The following is a 15756-nucleotide window of genomic DNA, read 5'->3' as shown; positions in this document are numbered from 1 at the left end:
TGGGACAGTGCATGAGGCCACTGGCAGTGGGTCCAAGATCTAACTCTAATGCACAGACTGACTTAGTGGAGCCCATTCTATGTGGAGATGCCTTACTCAGTCTAGACACAGGGGTGTGGGGTGGAGAGGTGCCTTGGTCCTGCCTCACGAGATGATGGGACAGATTTTTTTAAAAATTCCTTCCTAAAACAGGGAACCAGGTATCCCAGGCTGGCCTTGAACTCCTGACCCTGACTTCACTCTGAAGGACTGCGATTCTAAGTGTGTACTACCACAACTGGCATCAAATATCCGGACTATACATATTTAGCCACTACACTTACATATAAATGGTCAGATTAGCCTACCAATTTCTAAACTTAACCACTTCTGCTAAGTAGAACACTGGCCTGAACAGATGCTATGTAACTAAATATAGAATTTCCTATTATCGGTGGGAAAGCAGAAAGCACCATATTCTTTCATTTTTGTAATGTATACCGACCACCCACAAGCTGAAACACAAAACTAGAGGCACAATGCTTATTTACAAAATCAAGGGGACTGAATGGAGGAGAGGCTGGTCTTTCCAACAAATGCTGCTAAGGAGCTGGCTGTGCAGATAGGGAAAAGAAAGAGCCTCAGACACAGGGCATCTGAACAGAAGGATGCTTATAAAAAGTGGGCAGTTAGCAGCACAGCCTTTTATACATACATGGGAAATATTCTGACGTTTTCAGAATATTTCTTTATATAATCTGGTTGCATAACCTTTATGCTTCTTTGTTTGGCAGGTGACGGGACAGTAATTCTATCCACACAGAGACAAAAATGAAAGAGCAGACGTTAAATCACCAAAGAGACACTGGAGAGGGAAAGGGTCTGAGTACTCAGATCTGGGTTCAAACTCTGTGTTAATTTCCTTAGGAGCATTTTATAATCTAACTTCTTTTTCTTCTGTGTAGCCCTAGCTGTCTTGAAACTCACTCTGTAGACCAGGCTGGCCTTGAACTCTCAAGAGATCCACCTGCCTCTGCCTCTCGAGTGCTGGGATTAAAGACATGCACCACCATCATTCGGCTACAATATAGTTTTCAACTATTATTCTGTAACATGGAGATCATAATGTTTATTTTGATGTATTCCTAAGAATTACCTTACATGTTCAATGAAAACCCACTATGTAGTAACAACTATTCTTGCTTAGTCTTGGAGATAAAACAAGGTATTTAACACCATAGTACAGAAGATAGAAAATGAATCAGTAGTGTACCACTTGCAGTTAACTGTTCCGGGTGCAGAGGGCAGGGGATGCTGAGCTTCCGGAGGAGGGGGTTATGTTTAGGCTAAAACGGACCTCTTTTCATAGGGTATTGTGAGTTAAGACTCTAAGGAGGCAAGACAGTACATATCGTCACATACTGTTAGTTAAGGGAGGAGTGGAAACCAAGGTCAAGGTAGGAAGGGTAGAGCGCCATGGCAGACACAGGACCCATAAACAAAGAACAGCAAGAAGGCACGGTGTGGCTCTGGAGTCGGCTGGAAGGAAAGCACAGATCTGACAAGGGACAGAAAGGGTGGGGGAGGGGGAGGGGATGGAGAAGAGGCCTAGTGGTAGAAACTTTACTCTCCCTGCACACAACTGTGGTTTTCATTACGAGTGTAATGCGGACACCAAGAAGGGTTAACAACCGATCTATTTTAACAGGGCCAAATAAGCGACTGTGCTGAAACTGAATTGAGGTGCTCAAGGGTGGAAGCGATAAGGGCTTTGGATGCACCTTAAAGATGGGCACATTGAGTGCTGGGTGTGGTGGAGCACGCCCTGCTCTCCAGAGTGAGATGCAGGACAGCCAGGGCTACACAGAGAAACGCTGTCTCATAACACAGCAACAAAAAGCACATGCAATGAGAGCCGATAGCAGGTTGGTTGTGTGGCATGAAAAAAGCAGGGCTCAAGGGTCACTGTGTCACATGGGAGATAAGCATCACTGTACACACGAGCTCTCACTAGACAAGCCAAGCCCACATAATGAGCAGACAGGTGACCTCAAATGACACGAAGAAGCTGGAGTGGCACAGAACTCGGTAAAACTAATGAGATCCCAGAGGGGTAGATGATGAACCCGCTGAGGAGCAACTACTAAGACAATCAGAAAAATATGCTTTGGTGTAGATTTCTTCAACCTTATACACCTGTGAATCATTTGTAGATCATGTTAAAATGTAGATTCAATTCAGAAGATCTGAGGTAGTGCCTAAAATCCAGCATTTTTAAGGGTTCCCAGGCAGATGGTATCAGACCAGCCTGACTAACAAAGGACTGAGAATACGGTTAGGCAGAGAAGAATTCAGGACGGAATGAACGGCGGGCGCTGTTTATGACGGATGAAATAAACGGAAGAGCAAGACTCTAACTCCAGCTCTAGCAGCATGGAAGCCCAAGGAGCTGTTGCTTTTTCTTTTCGACAGGCAGGGTCTCACGGTGGCCCAGGTTGGGAATGGGAGTGTGGGCCGTCCCTTCCGGCTCGGCACACGCTCTTAGTGAGCCGGACAGCAAGAGCAAAGCCCAAAGGCTGCACCGGGTAGGCCAGCGCCTGGGGCAAGTTATATGTTCTTTCTACACACTGGCTATTGACGAGTAAGTGAGAAAGCACATATAAAAATGTCTGATACATTGTCAGTGCGTATATACACTGCTAAATCACAAATACTGTGTATTAGCAGTGAGTAAAAATATGCAGCAGAGCTGGGATCAGAATGCAAAATTTATTATTAATCAGTAATGATGTGCAAAGAGTAAAAAGGAAGGTAAATCCTGGTTCTATAGTTATGAGATAGTAACAAAACCACTGTGTACAGTAATAATATACACAGTTATGAAGGGCACAAAATATACATTAAACCATCAAAAGCAGTTATCTCTGGACGGTAGGTTATTTGTGTTTACATTGTTTCAAGTTTCAAATGATTTTCTATTATTTTGTAGCAAGTTTTGTTTGAAATTAAACAAAAGATAGTTTAAAATCACTCATATTCACCCTAAAAAAATCCTGTGAAGATTTTTACGTTTACTTCTGAAGTTTTCAGAGTTTATACAAACTCTCTCTTCCTTGCTGGGGCAACCACCAGTACAGTGGTACGTACATTCTATTCTAATTTTCATATACAACCCTTAAAAAACCCAAATCCAGAGCAGGTCTGCTGTCCGTACGTCTTTAATCCCAGCTCTAGTGGAACAGAGGCAGGAGGAACTCGGAAATTTGAACCACCTATAGTGAGCTCTAGGCCGGCGAGGGCTAAATAGTAAAACCCTACCTCAAAAAGGCAAAAACAAAACCCCAGACATGATATATACTTTAGTGGCTGGTGGCAGAACAGGGGGCATATTTACTTATACAAACTGGCATTCTTTGAATTACTTACACAAATTTATTCAAGTAATTTAAAAAAAATAAACTTATCTTAGTGTCTCCTTTTTGAATTATGCAATATAACACAGAGAAATGAATATTAAACTAAACAGCATGTAGTTTTTGAGGCAAGTTCTCACATATTACCAGCTTGGACTCTGAGCTTCCTGCCTCCGGCTCCCAAGTGGTTACAAGCTGCATGTGCCATTGCAATCAGCAGAACTGTGTAATACTTTAAAACTTTTTTTTTTTTTGGTTTTTCAAGACAGGGTTTCACTGTGTAGTCCTGTCTGTCCTGAAACTCACAGAGATCAGGTGCCTCCGCCTCCCAAGTGTGGGGATCACGCCCAGTATTTGTAAACTTCTTTTGCTGAAGACAACTCATATTCTAACAAACCATGTGACTCCTTGTGAATTTTAAATTAACACTTAAAGGTTAAAATAACTGGAAAGGGTACAGTTTCCAACATGCTACCAGTGTCAACAACTGAGCGTTTTGATATTCAGTGGCAATGATTGTTAGGCAGAACACTGCTTTGGCTGGCCAGGAGCACGCTGAGTGGAGTAGAGGATCCTCCTGCCTGGTTCCCCAGTGCGGGGCGACAGGCATGTGCCACCATGTCTGGATACAATTTTTTTTTTTTTTTTTAAAGAAAGTATCTTGTTTAATGAAAAGGTCTTTTAACTTTTTAATCTCCCGAAAGAAACAGACATATTTTCTCTTGGTGAGTGGTGCCCTCTCTTTCACTGGATCTGTCTCTAATCATCTGTCTGATGATTGGGAGACTAAGGGGGGACCAGTAAATGGTCTGGTAAGATTCCCTAGCAAATACTCATAGATTGTAGGACCAGTCAGGCTTGGCTGCCTAACATCTGGGAATCAAAAACAGAACAAGCTGGGCTGTATCTCAGTGGAAGGACACTTATTCTAGGGCTGATCCCTAACACTGTCCCCCCCCTCAAAAAAAACTGTGTGCAATGGGCAGCACAGGTGAGCACCATTTGGTAAGTATGCAGTCACCCAACGCCACTGGTTTGGGACGATGTCCAAGTCTTAGACAATAGCAGAATTCTGAGATACATACGCATTTCCAGTCTTTCAGCAGCTGCTCAGGGGCACTGGTTAGGAGGGGATTAACGAAACAGCTTCCCCAGTGCAGAGCTTCCAGTTTCTGAAACCAATCTCTGGATGTGTTGTAAATATGATGGTTTCCATTGGCAATTAATGATCCATTTTCCTGCTGCCTACTAACCCCCGTCATCAGTTCTGAACTTGCTACCCAAGTTTAAGACATGTTGCTACTATCTTTTTTTCTGTCAGTCTTATTAGTTTAGACTTCATAAAAACATTTCTTCATTGTAGTTTTAATGGGGTTGAAAAGAAGGAAGAAAAGAAAATCTGTCACTTTAACACAAAACCTAGTCATTTTAGTAAGTTTTTCATCTGTCAAAGACTTTAGAAACAAGAGTGTATTGGCTCATTTAAGCAGGCTATCTTTAAGAAGAGTAGTAGGCTGCAAGTACACAGAGAATCCCAAGCTGTAAGTAATGGGTGATGTCACCAATGTCTTGACAATTCTCCAGAGCCCTCCCCTACTGTCACTTTTGAAACCAATCCTGGCACTTAACTGCCTATCTTCTCAAAATAGTTATAAATACTAGTCTTTATCAAAAGTTCTTTTCTGTCACTCTTTCTCATTTATTTTTTAAACATTTCTGAGTCTGATATGAACAGAATTTGAATCAGCAAACTAATGGGTAATGCACAGTTTTGTGTAACCACACATGCATGTATGCCTGTCTGCCTTCCTTCTGTCATTTTACTGATAGGTATTGAATACCCAGCACAGGCTAGGCCCTATCCAGGCATCAGCTATAAATCAATAAAAAAAAAAAAAAAAAACAAAGCCCCTGCTCTTACCCAGTTAGTCTCTAGTGAGGCCCCAAAGGATTTTGAAAGGTCTACAGAATTAGGATACAGTGGTAAGGTGGGCTGAGGACATGGTAGTTCTATACATTGGTCATAGAAACAGTCTCAATTAAAAGGGTATGTAAAAACAGAGAACAGAAATAAAGGTATTTGTGGTAGAAATATTATTCCAAAGAAGGAGCAAATATAGAGAGGCTGAGCGGGGTGGGGCGGGGCGGGGCGGGGGTGGTTCGTGCTGTTCTGCCTACTGCACAAATGGCACAGAGTAGTGGGCAGAAAATGAATGAGCATTGTTTATCTCTGCTGAGTTTCTGCCAGGGTTTAGGACCTAGCCTCAGAATCCATAAGAAGGTACCAGTGAAATGCTTTCTTGTGTAAGAGTGGTGACTAAGACAGCGTGAGTAATAAAGCGTTCTGTTATTGCCTAGTCTTGAATGAGGGAAGGTGAAAACCTGAGGAATCAGATATGGTTTGGGGATCTGGCGTCACACTTATTTTCTGTAAATGATCTTGAGGGAAGAGTTGTAGGTGTCAAGACATATTCACTTTTACCCTTTTCTTCCAATTTTATAATGTAAAGGTAGTCTAAGTGATTATGGGAAAAACTAGTCTGAAATCTTAAAATAAAATAAATTTGCTAAATATGTGACCTAACAAGTTTACTTATACAAGTTACTTAAGCCTGTTTTCTTATCTGTAAAAGCAAAATTAAAGTATCTACTTTATAACATTTTAAATATTAAGTGACATACCAATATATACACACAGAAGCAATTTGCATACAAAGATATACTTTTAAACTATTTATAGAGCTTTCAAATTTATATTTTATTGTTTTCAGCTAAGTACTTCTTTGTTTTTCTGAGACAGAGTTTCTCTAGTTAGTTCTGGAACTCACAGAGATCCTCCTGCCTCTGCCTCTGGAATGCTGGGATTAAAGGCGTGTATTACCAAGCCTGGCCTCAGTTAAGTAACTTTTAAAATTTGCTTTGTGCTGGGCATTGGCTCTTGGGTTTGTGTATGCTGTTTAAATGCTATTACCAAACCACAGCTGAGGCCCTAAATTCAAGAGTATTATGCAAAAGTCGTTTAGAGCCAATTCTTTCTTCTTGTGTTGAGACAGGGTCTTTTTATGTAAACCTGGCTGCCCTGACACTCGCTCTGTAGACCAGGCTGGCCTTGAACTCACAGAGATCCACCTGCTTCTGCTTCCTGAGTGCTGGGATTAAAGGAGTGAGCCAGTACACCTGCCCCCATTTAATTTTAACCCGTATCTTTTGAATTACAAAGCAAAACGCAGTAGACATACATGTTTCAACTTGATGTCCTCAAGTAGGATCAGAATGTAGATATTTAAACTGGGTATTTTGCAGCAGAAAATATAGGCATGGAAGAGAAAATGATTTGAAAGCACAGATAATAGCCACATTTTTTCCATTAGCTAGTAATGGCTTCTGTAGCGGTGGTGTTTGTTTGTTTGTTTGTTGGGGGAGGGTTCTGCTTTTCTGTATTCCCACTGTTCACACACTCATCGAGTGCTGATCATCATTTGCAGTTGCAAAGCTCTTATCAAATACTACATTCCTCGAATAAAGGCTGAGCTAGAGAAATATTATGCTTTTAATAAGCTAGTGCTAGCTATTAGTATCCTTGCACAGAAACGTAAAATGCAGCCCATAAGAAGGATTAAGGACCTTAAAGTATCTTTACGTGGTTTTTAAAAGTGATATATGACGATTTAACAGAACTGAACTTACTCCATGCCCTGTGCAGTCTGCCGTGCAATATCTATAAGTTTGATCATCTCAAATTTGGTCTCAATGATGTGGAGATGGTGATACAGGCTGGAACCCTCACACCACTGGGTAACAATAGCCAGCTGTGGCTTTGTTGAATAGCCCATGAAAAGTAGGATATTCACATGGCGTGTTTTCCTGTAAAAAAGAAACGTGAGAGCCAAGTCAGTCTACCAATGATATGCTCTCAATAAAAAGTACTAGGAACAAAATGAGGTCAACTTAATAGTTAATCTAGTCCAACCTACGATTATATCAGAAATAAATTATTTAAACGTATTGACTGAAGAAGCAGAGGCTGCTTTATTTTAAGTGGTTCTAAACATGTTAGGAAGTTTTCTTAGGTGAAAGCAAAATCATTTCCCTCTACCCTCCACAACTAACTTCCTTGTTCTGCTCTCTGCAATACAGAAGTGACTATGCACCCTCTTGAATACAATAGCCTTCTCTGTATTGAAATCTTAGTTTTGCTAATATTCCCCTCACAGAAAATTGTAACTCCAGAATCTTCCCTATGTATGTCTTCTTATCATGGATTTACTCTCATGTGTATATACCTCAAGTCCTAGAGCCAAGGACTAATACAATTTTAAATATGTTCTGAGACATTTACAATTTTTAGAGTATTACTTTCCCAAATGGGACTATTATTATACATGGTCAGATACTTTGTTTCCATTGATTCTTCCAGGAACAAGCATTCTATACACACTACTAAATGTGTGTACAGCACAGCAGGAAAACAATGTAAACACAGCCCGCAAGGAGACACATACGATTCTCTCCCTGAAGTGGCCCCGCCCACCCGCCCGCAGGAAGCAGTGGCCACAGCTCACCTGAGTACTCCTACTTCGTTTTTGAAGGCCTGTAACTGCTGAGGAGTGGGTGCTGTCACATTCAACATTTTCACCGCCACGTCACCTGAAAGAAAATTGTCACTCTAAATTTCAAATTATAAAATGTGAATGAATGTCTTTCTTTTTTCCGCTTTTTGACATAGGGTTTCTCTGTGTAGCCCTGGCTGTCCTGGAATTCATTCTGTAGAGCAGGCTGGCCTCGAACTCACAGAGATCAACCTGCCTCTGCCTCTTGATGGGATTAAAGGCGTGTGCCACCATGGTCGGGCTTAAAGTTAACTCTTACACACTGCTAGGAGATGTGTAAACTGGTAAAATCAATTGGCAGCACTGATAGAGTATCTATAAAACTGTAAGTATGCATATGGTGTAGTTCTATAATTCTCTCCTAGGCATATAGCCAGTAAAAATATACACATATGTTCTTCAAAAGGCATACACTAAAAATATACATTGCAGCATCATTCAAAATAGCACCAAACTGGAAACTACCCAAATGCACATTATACAGCAGATGGGAGAAATCACATTACAGTCACATAACGGAATACCACAGAGAGGATGACTGACACACAGACTCCCAACAACACTGATGTGCCTTACAATATTGCAAAAAAGGAGCCAAACAAAAAAAGATGACACATTATACTCTACTGAAGTCAGGACGTTATCTTTGCAGGGGAAGTGAGTGAAGAGGGCATGCCAGGACCTTCTAGAAGGCTGTAAATGTTATGCTTACTAATCATAAATGTATTCACTTGATGAGTTTCAATTATCTGAACACACACACACACATACACAAATATATAAAACCACTCTATGTCTTTTTTTTAACTATCAAAGTAATATAGTATTTATTCTATCAGCTACACCACCTAATACTGCTGAATACTTTAATGCTTCAGGAAACACCTGGTTTTCAAGTCTATTCTCCTTTTCCATCATTACCATACCCCTGGGAAGTATACTTTCCCATGGATCAACCTCTTCACTACTGCCCAATGACTTGCTTAGGCTCAATGTACAGTCCCCCAAATTTTTCATATTTCCCCATTAGCAAGAAGGAAATAAGCAGGATTATAATCACAATCTACAGTAGTCAACTCAAAAACTGTTCATTTGGAAAGTTGTGATTTCTACCTTTTGATTTTGCAATCTTAGAAAACTAGTAAGGATGAACGATTTTTATGTTTACTCGTGACTGATAATAACCATAAGTTATCAAAAGGAATACTTTTAAAAGGAAAATGAACTTTGACGATCTTCATCTTTACTGACAGCAACCTTGACTACTGCGAAGCCAGTTTTTAATGTTCCCCCATTTTTGTTAGAAACCTTTAAGGGCTTCTGCATTTGATGGGAACAGTTTAATGATGCAAACTGAATAATTCTGACTTTGTATCTGGTTTTGAGACAGTCTCTTGTAGCGCTCAAGTTGGCCTTGAACCTTCTACAGTTAAGGATGCCCTTGAACTCCTAATGCTCATGCTTCTACAGCCTAAGTGCTGGGAATATAGGTGTTTATCATAATGCCTGGCTGGTGCCCCCTCCTTGTGCTAATGCCACCACATTACATACATACCATGCCACTTTCCCTTGTAGACAGTTCCAAACGATCCAGATCCAATCCTTTGTCCCACTGTAATCTGGCCATCGGGAATCTCCCAATCATCACTCGAATCTCGTCTACCGAGTGTTTTCTCAAAAAATATAGTGCAAAGGTCAACCAAGGCAAAAAAAAAAAAAAAAAGAAAATCCTTATGTTTCATGCTAAATATATTACTGCCTCACAGGAAGTTAGGAAGAGAGCAAGGAAAGAAAATAACAAAATGCCACCATGTTGAAGAAGCACAAGTTACAATCTTGACTCAAAATACAAAATTAAATTTAAGATGGGTCAATATTAGGGCGGAAAATTACTTAAAAAAAAACAGAAATAACTGGTGCTGGAGAGATAATTCGGAAGTTAGGAGCAGTAGCTATTTTTCTAGAGGCCTGGGTTTGAGTCCCAGCACCCAAATGGCAGCTCACAACCACCCTAACTCCAGTTCTCGGGGACCCACCGCACTCTCCTGGCTCCCTTTAGGACTGGGCATATACATGTTACACTTATACATTCAGTCAAATACCCACATACACAAAATAATGAAGTACTAACTTAAAAAATTCAAAATAATAAATTTACTGTGTGTAGAAATACATATTGTTGTGATGGGAGATGTCCTTCTGTATGCTGTGAATATATGTTTCTCTTATTGGTTAAAGAATAAAAGCTGTTTTGGCCAATGGATAGTCAGGAACTATAGGGCTACCAGACGAGGAGAATTCTGGGAGATGAGGGAGAGAGTGAGTCGGTAGAGAGATTCCATGAAACTACCAGGGTGATAGACACCCAGGCATTTTCCAGTATGATAAGGGATAAGGTCACACGGTCACACGGAGATACACAGATTAATAGTTATGGGGTAGTAACTAAGAGAGAGATAGCCAATACGAAGCTTGAACCACAGGCCAAACAGTTTATAACTAATATAAGCTTCTTTGTGTTTATTTGTGACTAAACAGCTGAGGGACCAGGCAGGATGAAACTTCTGTCTACATTGTTATTCTTAAAATCAAGATAAAGTGGCTTTGTAACTATTTGGAGGACTACAGAAGTAAGATAACAAGTATATATCTGTGACTAGTTTTGGCTTCAAATCCCTAAAACTTTATGTTAACATGTCATGTTAACTGTTGGTGCTAGATTTCCTTACATAACTGACTTGGTCATCAAAAAGATAAAAAGAAATCAACATACCAATTCTTTGGTAAGGTAAAAATAGCAGAAAATTAATTTTCAAATATGAAAGAATGTCATTTGGTAGGTATCTGAATTCTGAACATATAAGCTTAATCATGCTTTCTGAATACTTGTTTATACTCGTCCTCCTTATTTATAAATAGAACATCATTTTCTTTTCAAAGTGACCTCTTAAAAATTTGATTAGAAATGGGAGCAAACAAATCAGTTTTGTATGACTATACTTCATGCAAAGAAAACTATTAACTCAAATTTACATCACACAGTCCTATTATATCTAAACGGCAAAATTATATTTGGCTATGATTATAGGAAAAACGCATCACATGTCCTTACCATTCGATTTCTATCTTCTGAGGATGATGATTTCCTTTCCCGCTGAGGTCCTGGAGATTTTTGTAAGGCTTTCACGTTAGTGAGTGAGCCAGGTAATGAGGCAGGTGGGGTGGCAGACAGCCCCGTAGTTGACCCTAAATTAGAGGAAGTGGAAATTATCCACATTAAGTAGGAGAAAGCATGTTCACTTAACAGGGGCAGGAAGTGGGGAGGCCTAGATTTTAAAATGCAGTGCATGTTTAAACACTGGCCTTTTACAAAGGGCAGGCCAAAAGGGACACTGTTGGTGATTAGTACTATAATCGCTTTTTGTTTTCTGGCCAATTTAATGACTGTTAAGATAGATACTAATTAACAAGTCCAGAAAAACCAATCTCTAAACCAAGGCACATTTTCTACAATTTACTACCAAGTTCCAGTGCCTTTGATAAAAAATAAAGCATCAAAACCAAGCATAGGCATGGTACTGCACACCTTTAATCCCAGCACTCGGAGGCAGAGGCAGCGGGATCTCTGTGAGTTCAAGGCCAGCCTGCTCTACAGAGCGAGTTCCAGGACAGCCAGGGCCACATAATACAGAGACTCTGTCTCAAAAAAACAAGAAAAAACTAACAAAACAAAATTCCAACAACGGAATGAATGCAAAACTCTACAAAACAAACTATTTTGTATTATTTCAATAGCCTTGATATTTCAAAAACACATAAACTTCAAAACGGAAACATTTTTAATGGCCTTACAAATTAGCTCTAAATTTATATATGATCTTAAACACTAGCTCTGGTATTTAAGAGATGGTGGGCCATGCCAGTGGTCCCTAGAATTTTTTTCTATTAAATACAGATTGTTGCCTTTACTGCAAAGTTAAGATAATAAAAGCTAAGCAGGTGTCTTTTTTTTTTTTTTTTAAAGTTATTATTATTTAGTTTTGTTTGTCTGTTTTGCTCATGTGTGTTATGTGGATGCTCTGACTGTCTGTGTACCATTTGTCTGCTTGGTGCCTTTGGAGGACAGAAGAGGGCTGGGAACTGAACCCAAATCCTCTAGAAGAACAGCCAGTGCTCCTAACCTCTGAGCCATTTCTCCAGGGCCCGGCTTTCTTTCTTTTTGGAAAAAAAAATTATTTATTTCTGTTTATTTTATGTACACTGGTGTTTCACCTGCCTGTGCATCTATGTGAAGGTGTTGGAACTCCTGGAACTGGAGTTACAGGCAGGTGTGAGCTGCCATGTGGGTGCTGGGAATTGAACCCTGATCCTCTGGAAGAGCAACCAGTGCTCTTAACTGCTGAGCCATCTCTCCAGCCCTGTTCAACAGGCTTTCAAGAGTTCCTGAAAAACTTGATATTACAAAGGTGAGCAAATAAATGCTATGGCATCCCAGCTGTATTTCAGATATATAGCAACATTTTATAAGGCACGTGAACTTTGTAGTAGGCCCAGTTAGCAGAATCACATGTGGTACATAAGCCACGAGTTTAGAGCAGTGCTCAGCAAAGTACATAGTGAAAACAGGCCTGATATTTCCAGGTAGATTCCCATACACAGTAGCAAAAATCTCCAAGAAATTATAAAGTATACTAATCTGAAGGGTAAAAACAGTCATGCTCTTTCAAACAGCAAGTATGCCAACAACTGTATTAAAAGGCTAAATCTGAACAGATATTTTATAACCATCACATCACATTATAGCACTGTGTGAAAATTCTATTATTGCATATGCAATTTTCTAAAACAAAATGGTGTCTGGAATTTCTCCTAACTAGAACACAATATGTCTTATAGAAAACACTGATAATGTCCAACATTACAAAGCACTGATAACTTGCCCGTGCCTCGAGCAGAGCTCTTATTTATTGTATTAGTTACATTACATCACTGAGTTCTGAATGACATGTACTGCATCTACGGAACAGCTAAGCTGACGGGAAACTCTAAAGCACGATCATTAGATTAAGTATAGGTCACTAAGTATTATTGAGACAGTAAATATAACTGTAAGAATATTTAAAATAAGGTATCCAAATTTTATCTTAAATTTAAAAGTTAATTTAACAATAATTAAAATGTGACAGGTAAAATAGGAGACTACAATTATATCATTAACTTTCCTTACAGGACAGCATAATTTAACATATATAGATTCAATTTTTCTGAACTTATGTTTATAGATTAGTCACAATATATTACATATAAGGGGAAGAATAGAGAACAAAAAATTACTTATATTACAAAATCTCAAAGAAAAAAAAACCTGTCAGAAGTGTCATAAAAGTCTCAGTGACTCTCTCCTCCTGCCTCTGCTTGTCAAGTGCTAAGGTCACAGGTATGAGCCAATAGGCCCAGCATAAAAACCTTTTCATAGAGGTTTCCATTTACATCTTAAAAAATATTAATGTTACTTCATCAAAGATAACATCTAATGGACTAAAGTAAAAGGAATCCTACCCACGTTTCCCAGAATTTAAGAAATTATTAAGACCAAACAGAAATAAGACAACAATAAGCAAGATGGAAATCCCAACTCAGAATTTTCTTGCTTTTAAAAATTTGTAATGGACAGCATACAGAAAGCTTGCAGGAGTGAGTATGTGTGAAAAGCACATTCAGAGCATTCCAGCCAGGCCAAGCAGAAATTTAGTACTTAAACTCTCACACGTACAAACACACGCTGTGAGGGCGAGGCACAAACAATCTGTGCTTGGGAGAAAACAAGAAAGAAGAGCCCAACTACCTCTGAACACTGGGCCAGGCTCAAAATCAAACACTATTTCACTGGGGACAGAGTGTAGGAGGGGGCTGGGAGTCCGGGATTGGCATTTCCGAAGACAGCGCATCAGCTGGTTCAAGGGGGCTGTTAGAAGAGAAAGAGAGGAGCAGGCAAACACAGGAAGACAGACACACAGAAGAAATGAAAGGAGTCATGGGGATAAATCAGATGAACTGAAGCCTGCTTCACAAAACAATTCTGGACGCTTTTTAAAAATCTGCTTATATTTTCATAAAAACCCCAATGAATTTCTTTAAAGTGACTCATAACAAGGACAGAAATGCCACGTGGTTTTAGGTACTAAGCAGGCTGTTTTACTAAATTAACTGTGAAGTTAACATGATGGAAACATTTAAATGCTGGATGTATTGGGCAAAATTAGCGGCCATAGCTATTAAGACATATGAAAGTCAAACTGGCAGCGACATTAACTGGCAGGCTCATGGAATAACAAACAACAAAAACTCTTGAGTAAGTATGTGATCCAGTTGATACTAAGTACATAATTCATGCTTGTTATTTGATACCCTCACCGGAGTACAGAAACGCTACAGTGTTTGGCTTACACAGCATTTATTCAGTATAAACTCTGAGTCTGGGGTTGGACCTATTCTGAAGATGCAGGTCAGGTCACAGTGAAGAACCCAGCTCCAGGCACGGTGTGCAGCTAATGCACTCTTTTTAGTAAGACAGAAGGCAGCCGAGAAGGTAAACACAGGGACTCTTGCATGAAAACGTCAAGACAGTCTCAAATGCCATCTCTTAGAAAATATACAAGCTACATTATTACAGAGTTTTCTTGCTTTGTTTTTTGAGAGAGTCTGGCTATGTAGACTTAGGCTAGCCTCAAACTCGTGTTCCTCCTGCCTCAGCTAGGGTCACAGGCATATGCTATCATACTGGGAGGCTGGATGGAAATTCTGTAAGAGATCTTAATGTAATTTCTCACGTGTATATTTTCTTTACCAATAAGGATTACTGAACTTTTCCATTATGGGTCATTCTTTGAAATAAATGTACATTTCAAATAGTTCTAGAAAGCTGATGAGAAGCGCTTGATGAAGTCGGAGAAACTGAGATGTGGCAGACAACCCAAAGAGTGATTTAGAATGATTTAACCTGATTCTTCTAAACTCCTCCAAGTATTATTTGGTGGCGGCCAAAAGAAAATTAGGAATTCCAGATTTGGAATCAGCAGGAATTTAAAAGTGGATAAAATAATTAAGGCTCTCTCTTTGGTAGTGTATTTTAAAATTGTGAATGGTACATCTAAGACTTTCTTTTACATCTTCTCATTTTCTCTATGTGCTATGGATGCTTTTAAACTCTGCCAGCAATAAATAATAACGACTTAAAAAAAAAAAAAAAAAAAAAAACAGCACTAAAACCCATTTGGTTTTCTCTACACATTTTTCTCTGTGTCTGTTTCATGAAAAAAAGCAACTATAAAGGAGACAAGCAGCAAAGCAATTGCATTTTTGCCTTTAAAAAAAAAATAAAAACACAAAGATCTAAAATCACTACTTACCTCCATCACCACGAAACCCTTGGTCTCTAATCAAATCCTACAAACAAATAGTAAAATACATTTATTCAAAGCACACAGTAAAAAAAAGTCACAACAACAAATGAACTTTCCACTATGCATTAGCAGAAGGGTTAATTCAAAACAATACCTGTCTTATAAATTATTTCACAAGACAAAGGCAATTAGCTACTGTTTATGATAAACACTAAACGTTGAAGCACTTGCCAGCCTAGCCCTACACGAAAGGATTATTAGTCCTGACCAAATGCTGAAATCCATTTCAGGCCACTCAGTGGCTCCATCAATCAGAAGAAAATCCTACTGGCACATATTAAGAGCCATAAA

General features: G+C 39.4%; 1 protein-coding gene across 1 annotated transcript in view; it reads right to left on the bottom strand.

The window, feature by feature from the left end:
• The window catches only part of Braf (B-Raf proto-oncogene, serine/threonine kinase), a 97632-nt gene that overhangs the window by 20273 nt on the left and 61603 nt on the right, over positions 1–15756 (bottom strand). Inside the window, exons 11-16 of the mRNA XM_051174632.1 lie at positions 15412–15448; positions 13848–13967; positions 11115–11248; positions 9558–9675; positions 7955–8039; positions 7080–7256 (exon numbers count right to left, since the gene is read on the bottom strand). Of these exons, the coding sequence (XP_051030589.1) occupies positions 7080–7256; positions 7955–8039; positions 9558–9675; positions 11115–11248; positions 13848–13967; positions 15412–15448 (671 nt within the window). The remainder of the gene's footprint in view (positions 1–7079; positions 7257–7954; positions 8040–9557; positions 9676–11114; positions 11249–13847; positions 13968–15411; positions 15449–15756) is intronic.

Source organism: Phodopus roborovskii, unplaced genomic scaffold, assembly GCF_943737965.1.
Source record: "Phodopus roborovskii unplaced genomic scaffold, PHOROB, whole genome shotgun sequence".
Lineage (NCBI taxonomy): Eukaryota > Metazoa > Chordata > Mammalia > Rodentia > Cricetidae > Phodopus > Phodopus roborovskii.
The sequence above is the reverse complement of the archived record's forward strand: the minus strand, read 5'-3'. Positions and strand labels throughout refer to the sequence as shown.